Here is a 9,364-nt window from a genome sequence, read left to right on the forward strand (position 1 = left end):
AGACAATAAAGAAGAAGGGTTAAACATAAAACAGAATCCATATGGGCTCGCTTGCTTAGAGAAGGGTTCTTTCACATGGATGACATGTGATGAGCGTTCATTCACATGCCCTACGTGTTATGAAACCTTGCTTTTGTTTCCGGCTGACTTTTCTCAGAATAAATGTACTCGCCTCATCAAAGCTAGAATGGTGTAAATAAAAAAAGCAGACGAGGGAGAGACAAAGAACATCAAAATATATGTGTGTCCATCACAACCATTTTTAAAAATTAAATTGTGGTTTCTGCATCTTATTCTTGGATGTCAAATGTCTTGTTCAAGGAGTGTATTTAATATTATGATTATTAAAAATTTTAATTTATCAACATAAATTCCATAGTATAAAATTAGTTATGTAAAGAAAAAATATTATTATCCTTCAAATATTCTACCTGAAGTAGAATGCGTTGCTAATTTTAGTCGAAAGAATTTGTTGGATTATGTTATCGAGAGGCTGCTTGTAATATTTCTGATTTTAGTACTAGTGAATATTTAAATACAAATACTTTAAATTTTGGCATTAATAAATACTATACAATACAAAAAAGATATGATAATCCTAATTTAGTGAATAAACTAGTATAGTTGGAATTGAAAGCAAAGCATACATATTGTTTTTGTTATTTTTTATATAAAAAATAGGTATATATCACATACCAGATTTATATTTTGCATAAAAAATTTACAAATCAAATATACACTGAAATCATTAAAAAAAAAAGTATGAGAAACTTACCAATAAATTTAAAAGGATCCATTATTTTTTTTGAAATTTTTTCACATAAAAAAAAAGTTTATTTGACCGGATATCAAAATAAAAAGGAATAAAATAAAGGGAATTGATAAAAGGTTGTATTTTGCTCAATACACTCTTGGCCCAAACAAATTGATCAGGACGGGCATGACTCTCAGGCCCGGCCCGACCTCAGCTTTTTTATCTTTTGAGCTGGGCTGGATCCAACCAGCCCAGCCTAGTCACTGACGGGTAGCAGTCACGCGGATCTTATTCACGCGTGTGCATTCACAAGCAGTGAATTAAACAATGAACAGTAGGTGGTGAATTAAAATTGCCTTTAGACAGTAACTACGTGATTATAATTGCAAGATGGAAATGCAGAACTTACCTGGTCTGGAGACGTCGAAGACGATGGCGAAGGTGTGCTGGCTAACCGTCTTCTCCTATGTTCTTTCTCTGGTTTTCATTTTTTTCTTGCTTTCTGGATTCCTTCTTCGTCTCTTTTGCTGTGGCGTCTTCCTGACAAGCTCTGGTTCTGAGACGAATTAAGACGATGGCGATGAAGACGTGAGGTTGCTGGTCGAATCGGACGCTCTCCTCTGCTTCGTCTTCTTTTTCGTCTCCGTGTCTGTCTCTCCCTCTCTGTAATGTCTGTCTCCCCCTCTCTTCTTTATTTTCTTCTTCTGTCTCCCTGTGTTTTTCTCTGTTCCTGACTCCCTGGTTTTTTCTCCGTTTGCTCGTCTCTGTTTTTCCTGGGTTTTTCTGTTCGTTCTTGGTGTTTCTGTTTTTGTCTCCCCTCTTCGTTCTCTCTGTCCTGTGCTCCCCCCCCCCCCGGCTGTCGTGGTTTTTCTCTGGCTTTTATAAAGCCAGAGAATGCCATGCGTTCGTGCCTCAGTAATGGCATGCATCGTGTGGGCAAGAGGGATGTTACCACGATCTGCTGCCGTTTCCGCTGAATCGTGATGAAGGAGATGAACAGTTTGCTTTGAAACGGCGCCGTTTTGGTATGGGAATGGCCATTTTCAGTTTGGTCACTTACATTTTACAAAATGTGTAATAAAGCCCCTTATTCAGGAAATTCCGTTTTTGTGCTTTTAATTTCCCCCCTGGATAAATTGCAATTGGACCCCTTCATCGCGGTGAAATTTACAAAATGATCCTTTTTGCTAATTTAATTAATTCAGTCCTTAATTGGCTCCTCAATGTTTAATTCTTTCAAAATTACCCCTGGATAAATCAATTAACCTCCCTATAGTACCTCCCGTTGTTCACTTTGGTCCTTGACCTTTAATGTTTTGTAATGTTGACCCAAATCAGCCCAAACTTTGGTATCTCTTGAACTAAACTAATTTCAAGTTCAATTGAGTTCCCAAATTTATTAATACTTCAATTAAGCTCTTAATTTGATTAATTAAACTAATCCAAAGTTTAATTAAGTCCCCAAACTTTCAATTTATGTTGTCTTGACCCAAATTTCAAATTATTCTTCATTCATTTCATTTTTTTTTCATTTTTTTCATTTTTTCATTTGTTTGTCATCATCATCATTTTTGTATTATTTTTATAAAAAATAAAGTAAAATAAAAAAATAAAAATAAAAAGAACAAATAATTGGGTTGTGACAATATGCATTGAACATTTTAACAAAGTAAATAATAAAGCAAAAGTGTTGCTTGGATCAACCAGTGTTCCTTTCTTAGCGCTTCAATGGTCCAACAAGATTGATCCTTTTAGAGCAAGACCTAGTTGATACGAGCAACGCTTTTACCTCACTATTTCCAACTGAACTTTAACTCAATGGTGGTTTTGCTTGATATTGTGTGGAATCCATTAGTGGAAATTAAAGCAAGCCATCAACTGTGAAAAGAAAAAAGGTTAATTATTATCTATTCCACAAGCTACTAAACTGATTATGAAATTGAGATTACAAAACATTCACAATAATAATATAAATTTTATTGGGCTAAGAAGTGAAAACCTCGCTGAATTGGATCTTGCTCGTATCCAAAAAGGCGTCTATGGATGACCAGAGAATCACTGTTTTAGACGAAGCAGGAGGTAGCTTTTACTGGACCACCAAGCAATCCCCTCATGTCCGCATCAATCGTCTGCTACTAGAATTTGAAGAGGGGACTCCTGATTTGTTTTTTTTAGCAATTGAAGAGCAGGAAATAAGGGAAATAAAGAATTGTCGAGTTTTAATTTGTTTAACATAATATATTTACATGTCAAATTCCTCATGAAAATTTGATTGGTTTTTTTTTTTTCTTTTTACCAAACACCTTTCTTTCTTTCTTTTCCAGCACCACCACAAGGAAGATTTCTTAACTAAGATGCAAATGCCCCATTATTTGTATATATTACTGTATTTATTTGTTCAATGTTATTAGTTATATTTAAGTACAATAATTGGATTGTTAATTAGTTATTGTGCCTTATGATCGTATCTTTTTGGTTATATAAAATCCTTTAGTGTTCATGTCCGTATCAAAGTGCTGTATATATATATATATATATATATATATATATATATATATATATATATAAGATGACAGTAGTTAATTATATGTGGATGTGTGGTATACGTTTTAATGGTGACATGGTGGGCAAGGCATCTCTCTGCAGCAAGAGGAGTTGTGTGGATCGACATAAAACAAACAAGTAAAAATAATGTGTTGTTTGCAATACAAGCAAAACAAAATACATACATAAAGAAAATGTGACCACCGCTAGTCTTCTCAGCATCAACTACTCGTATCTTTCGTCCCCTTCTCTATTATGGCAACAACATTGTGTCCTCTTCCTTTCCATGTCTTCCTTCTCCACCTCTTCTCCCCTTCCTATTCTACCCTCTAGCTATTAGTGCAAGCTAATCCTAAGACATGGGGTCAGCTCGCTTTTATTCGATTGCAATTTGATTTATTTATTTCTTTATTAACACGCACCGACATTTCCACCTCTTTTCTTTCTTTTTTGTTTATTTATTTTACACCACATGATAATCATATATCGCTGGCACAACCAGCTGATATGGATCAAATAACTTCCATTTTACAACTTGTTTAAGTTCATGATAATCTCTTATTTCGGCTGCAATTTCTTGTTTTATATATATATATATATATATATATATATATATATATATATATAGATATATGTGTGTGTGTTGCGTGTTGCCCATCCGTGTTGTTTTTCTTCGCTCAATATATATATAATTGCTCATTGAGTTGATAGCATTACGTATCTTCGACCTCCTAACCGCTCCTTCAAATATTCGATTTCGGATAACTTCTCTTCGTGTAAAATATATATTTCTTCATCACATGGTTCCCTCCATTAAAATCTCGTGGTGTATAAATCTCCTTTCAAATCTTGACTTTATAACAAAAAATCAAAGAAATCAATCAATCTAAACGCTTCAAATCAATATAGAAGTTATCGTCTTAATAGTGTTAGCAAAATATTTCAATAAAAATATAAAAAACGAAATGAGAATATATTGATTGTTGAATCCAAAAAAAAAAAGATACTTTATAGCATAGCAAGTTCATCCATCGAGGACCACACATGTGTGAACTATGTATGCTATTTTCCATTACGTCCTCATGCCGGAATCTTATGTTGACAAGACATGTTCTTGACAGATAATTAGAATTAACATCTAACAGCCCGGCCGGGAAGCCACCATGCTGTATATGGTCCCCGACACCTTTCCACACCATCAAAATTAAGGTCACTGTTCGTCATTTTCAATATTTACGAAAGCCAGCATAATATGAACCCGAAATAAATCGTAATTATTTCTTTATTGTGTTTCATTAGACCCATTAAGTTTAAAGAATCCTAAGTTTATTGATATAATAAATAAAAAAATGTGGCTTCGAGTCTTTTAATCTTTTCTTCCCTCGTACGTAGATTCTTATTGATAAAATAAAAATACATAAATAATTCGTTGCCAAAATTTTCATAGTCATGGGATGTTCATAATATAGTCAGATTCTTGTTTTTTTTTTTTTTTTTTTTTTTTTTAACTCCAGGCCCATGAGTTTATACAAACTTGAGAGGTTCAAGCTGGGATCAAGTGTGTAGTGATTCAAACTCGAATACTCAAAACCTGAGATGATCCAACCCAAACCTGTCCAATTCAATATGATTATTACAAGGTCTAACCTTATTAATTTGTGTGGAGGGACTCAAAATCTATTGCAAAATTAAAATGGGAGACTTTATAGTTAAAACTCAAGGGCTACGTGGGGTTATTTTTACCCAAGAATCCTATGCTGTTTTCCATCAAATTAATTACGGTAGGTCGCAACTAATTACTAGATGGGTCACTACTTATTTGACCTCATAAATGGGCTGCCCTAACTAACTAGTGGTTCGATTATTTTTCTTGATAATGAACCAGTGTTTTAATTTAATTCAACATTTCCCAGGATCATTTCAAGAGATAAGCTTAGAGCGTGGGTTTCTCATTTTTAATTTGGTAGGACTTTGGATAAATTATTTGATTATGGCAAAGTTTGTCAAAACGGTATTGGTCGGCAGCAAAACTAGCTTCTTGTGCCCACGTGGCTCCACGAGTTCCACGGTTTTGTCCCCGTGAGGTTGAATTTGGACTGCAAATGGTATTTCTTTTATCTTATTTTAAATGCTCAGCATTTCCGTCCAAGTACAAGACACGCAAATTAAATAAAAAAAAATTATTTGCTAAAAAAAACCCTATAATTTTTTATATTAATTTCATGATTTAATGTGTATTTATCACTGTAGTAATTTTTATAATCATATTTTAATAAAAAAGTAACACTTTAATATTTTCAAAGCTATATTTTAAAATATAATAAGGTTTTAACTTAGCCACAAAAATAAGGTTTTAAATAAAAAGTACACTTTAATATTTTCAAATGATTTACATGATTAAAGGGTGTTTGAGAATGAAATTCAACATGTTTTTTTTTATAAATTAACATTTTAAAATTGTTTTTTATTTGATATATATTAATGTTAAAAATAAATTATAAAAAATAAAAATATATTATTTTAAATAAAAAATATTTTTAAAAATAATTATTACCATCCTATCAATCACTATTCAGAGGTCAATGACAGGAGCAAGATTAAGTAGGGATATCTTAGTCATTTCATACTCAATATAGCCGAATTCCCACTGAATTCCAAAAATTGCACCAAAAGCAAAATGTGACCTACATGGGCCCAACTTATTATCCCCATCGTCGCCATCTACAACTAGCTGTTGCCCCTTGCTTAGGGTGTCGATCATATTTTGCTTTCATATTTATAACTATTTTATTTTGTATTATTTCTAATTTAATTTTCTTTTCTAATAATTCTCTAATTTTATTTATTTATACGCTTCTCTCTCTATACATGTGTATATATGGAGAGAAAGCCCATTTCACTGCGTTCCTTTTAACCTGCTAAATGAAAAGATTACTGAAGATTCCGCAGCTTAATACTTTAGGAGAAAAAAAAAAACTACTCCCAATATTCACTTTTTTTTAATGTAGATTGACAGAGCGATCCCACCCAATTAAAATAAACAAATTAACCACAGAATATCTTCATAAAATCCTCACAAGAATTCACCTTCTTTCCTATATTTTCCACCCCACTTTTCTTTTATTTCAGATAGCTGTGATTGCTAGGAGATCACTCCATGATCGGTGATTCAAGTGTGCAAGCAACCTCTAGTGATGTTGCGGCCACAGAGACCAGGGTCGCCACTGAAGGTGGCGAGGGTGGTGGTGGAGGTGGTTTTGGTTCAAATTCAGCTGAAGAAGATAAGACTATGGGGGTTGATCATGAAGGTAACCGGATGAATTATGGTGCAAACCGGTGGCCTAGGCAAGAGACTTTGGCCTTACTGAAGGTAAGGTCCGATATGGATGCAGTGTTTCGTGACTCAGGTCTAAAAGGTCCGTTATGGGAAGAGGTTTCCAGGTGATGACTTGTTTCTCTTTTCTCTTTTCCTTTTTCAAAGTGTCTGGTTAAAGCATAAGTTTAAAACTGTTGTTTAATCAGTTCGTGCATGGAGATCTGTGAAGTAACTTTTCGCTAAATTCTGTGCACTCTCTTGGATCCTTCGCACAATGACATCTTACAGTTTCTCTTGGTATTTGGATTTAGATTGATAATGTTGGTTGGTTCACTTTGAGGGAATTCAGTATCAAGAAGAGGAAAAACTAATGTTAATTCTGATGCTCTACGAAGAAATTCTTTGCAGTTAATAATAATACACAGTTCAAGGTTTCTTTAGTTAATATAGGTTTTTTGTTCTTTCAACCGTTCTCAAAAACTAGGAAATCGACCTATTCAATTCCAACATGGTAAGTGTGATTCCCTGTCGTCATGGTTTGTTAGAATTTCTCTCATATATGTTGGGCTTTTCTCTTCTTCCTTCATCTTAGTTTTGCTTCTTCTTTTTTTCTATCTATAATATGCTAATTTCATGTGTCAACGCATTTTTAGATCTTGTAATTCTATGATAAATTCAGAAGATGAAGTTCTTGAAATCTTCTTAATTATCAGGAAACTAGCAGAGCTTGGTTATCATCGGAGTGCCAAGAAATGCAAGGAGAAATTCGAGAACGTGTACAAATACCACAAGCGAACCAAAGAAGGCCGAACAGGTAAATCCGAAGGAAAATCTTACAAGTTTTTTGATGAATTAGAAGCTTTCCAAAATCATCCTTCAACACAACCGCCAACATTGACGCCGCCGCCGCCGCCACCAAAAGCTCAAACTGCATCTGCACCAATTACCACATTGCCATGGACTAATAACACCGCTATCGTCTCTCATGCTACTGTTCCATCAAGAACAAACCCTATGGATATCGTGTCACAAAGCATTGCTACACCAACCAACAACCATACAATTAGTCCGATGCCAATATCTTCAAATCCCATAAATCCTTCTCAAAATGCTTACCCATCTTCTTTGCAAAACCTCACTACACATCTTTTGGCTAGTTCCAGTCCATCATCAACAGCATCAGATGAAGAGTTCGAAGTAAGTTATAAGAAGAGAAAGAGAGAGAGCAACTGGAAGGACTTTTTTGAGAGGCTAACGAGGGATGTCATCAAGAAGCAAGAGGATTTGCAGGAGAAATTCTTGGAAACGATTGAGAAATACGAGCATGAAAGAATGGCACGCGAAGAGGCATGGAGAATGCAAGAGATGGCAAGAATCAATAGAGAACATGAAACTTTAATCCAAGAACGATCCACGGCAGCAGCAAAAGATGCTGCAGTTGTTGCCTTCTTGCAAAAGATATCGGGACAGCAAAACTCAGTTCAAACACAAGAAATCCCACAACCAACAACAACTCCAACAGCACCTCCACCACAGCCGTTACAGCTTAGGCCACCACCCACCAGTCTCGCACCGGTTATAAAATTGGAGGTTCCAAAGAGGGATAATGGAGATAATTTTACTGTATCAAGCTCTTCTAGATGGCCAAAAGTAGAAGTTGAAGCTCTTATTAATCTCAGAGCCAATCTTGATATTAAGTATCAAGAAAATGGAGCTAAAGGGCCTTTATGGGAGGATATTTCAGCTGGAATGCAAAAGCTTGGATATAATAGGAGTGCAAAGAGATGCAAAGAGAAATGGGAGAATATAAACAAGTACTTCAAGAAAGTAAAAGAGAGCAACAAGAAGAGGCCTGAAGATTCAAAAACATGTCCATACTTCGACCAGCTCGATGCTCTATACAAGGAGAAAAATAAAATGGAAATTACAGTCAACTCAGATTATGCTGTCAAGCCCACTAGCACAATGGAGCCACTAATGGTACGACCGGAACAACAATGGCCTTTTCAACAAGCAACCCAGCCTCAGACAATCATTGAAGATAACGAAAGAAATATTAACATCGATCACAATATTGAAGATGATGATGATGATGTTGTTGTTGATGATGATGATGTAGATACTGATGAAGAGGATGAGGCTGGTGGCTTTGAGGTAGTAGCAAACAAATCAGCTCCATTGGTCAATGGTGAGTAATTCATTGTCATGGTTCATACAAAAGGTATAAAATTCTCAAATTCAAATATTTACTGGAGATGAATCAGACTTAACCAGTACTAGTCAATTAACCTGGTAGATCATTCAGAACTGAATTAAGGTGCAGCAGAAGAATTGGTGCTCATGACCGATCGATGAGAATACAGGTTATCTAGTTGCCATATGAATGGTGCCTACTTTTTATTTTATTTTTGCCCATATATGTACACATGGATTCCATTTTATAGTGGGAAGACATTTTTCTTCCTTTTTTTTTTTATTATTCAAGTTATAAATAATTAACATTTTTAGATGGGCTGGCTGCAAAGAATAGATATTTTACGTGATGTTCGTCAGCATAGCTAGCTGGGTAGATCGATAGAGAGCTTCGTGCACAAAGCAAATATTTCGTTCTGTTGATTGGTTGTAAATGAAAGAAATCATAAACACAGTACTAATGGAGTCTGTGACTTCGGATATGATATGATATTCTCATAAAACCACTCTCAAACTTTAGCCAACAACATGAGAATGAGAAAGCATTCGTCTGGTGC

The 9,364-nt window shown here is 34.8% G+C and overlaps 1 protein-coding gene across 1 annotated transcript; it reads left to right on the plus strand.

The window, feature by feature from the left end:
• Nucleotides 1-6,200: 6,200 nt before the first annotated feature.
• Nucleotides 6,201-9,123, plus strand: LOC118048364 (trihelix transcription factor GT-2). The gene is made up of 2 exons (XM_035058050.2): nucleotides 6,201-6,739; nucleotides 7,328-9,123. Exons 1-2 carry the CDS (start codon nucleotides 6,456-6,458, stop codon nucleotides 8,808-8,810), a joined length of 1,767 nt encoding a protein of 588 aa, XP_034913941.1. The 5' UTR covers nucleotides 6,201-6,455; the 3' UTR covers nucleotides 8,811-9,123.
• The last annotated feature ends 241 nt before the right edge of the window (nucleotides 9,124-9,364 follow it).

Source organism: Populus alba, chromosome 14 (assembly GCF_005239225.2).
Source record: "Populus alba chromosome 14, ASM523922v2, whole genome shotgun sequence".
Classification (NCBI taxonomy): Eukaryota; Viridiplantae; Streptophyta; class Magnoliopsida; order Malpighiales; family Salicaceae; genus Populus; species Populus alba.

Bases quoted from the DNA above. Each gene is read 5' to 3' on its own strand.
- LOC118048364 (XM_035058050.2), top strand. From the start codon at position 6,456: ATGATCGGTGATTCAAGTGTGCAAGCAACCTCTAGTGATGTTGCGGCC. The intron at 6,740-7,327 runs GTGATGACTTGT...CTTAATTATCAG, and splicing joins TTATGGGAAGAGGTTTCCAG to GAAACTAGCAGAGCTTGGTT.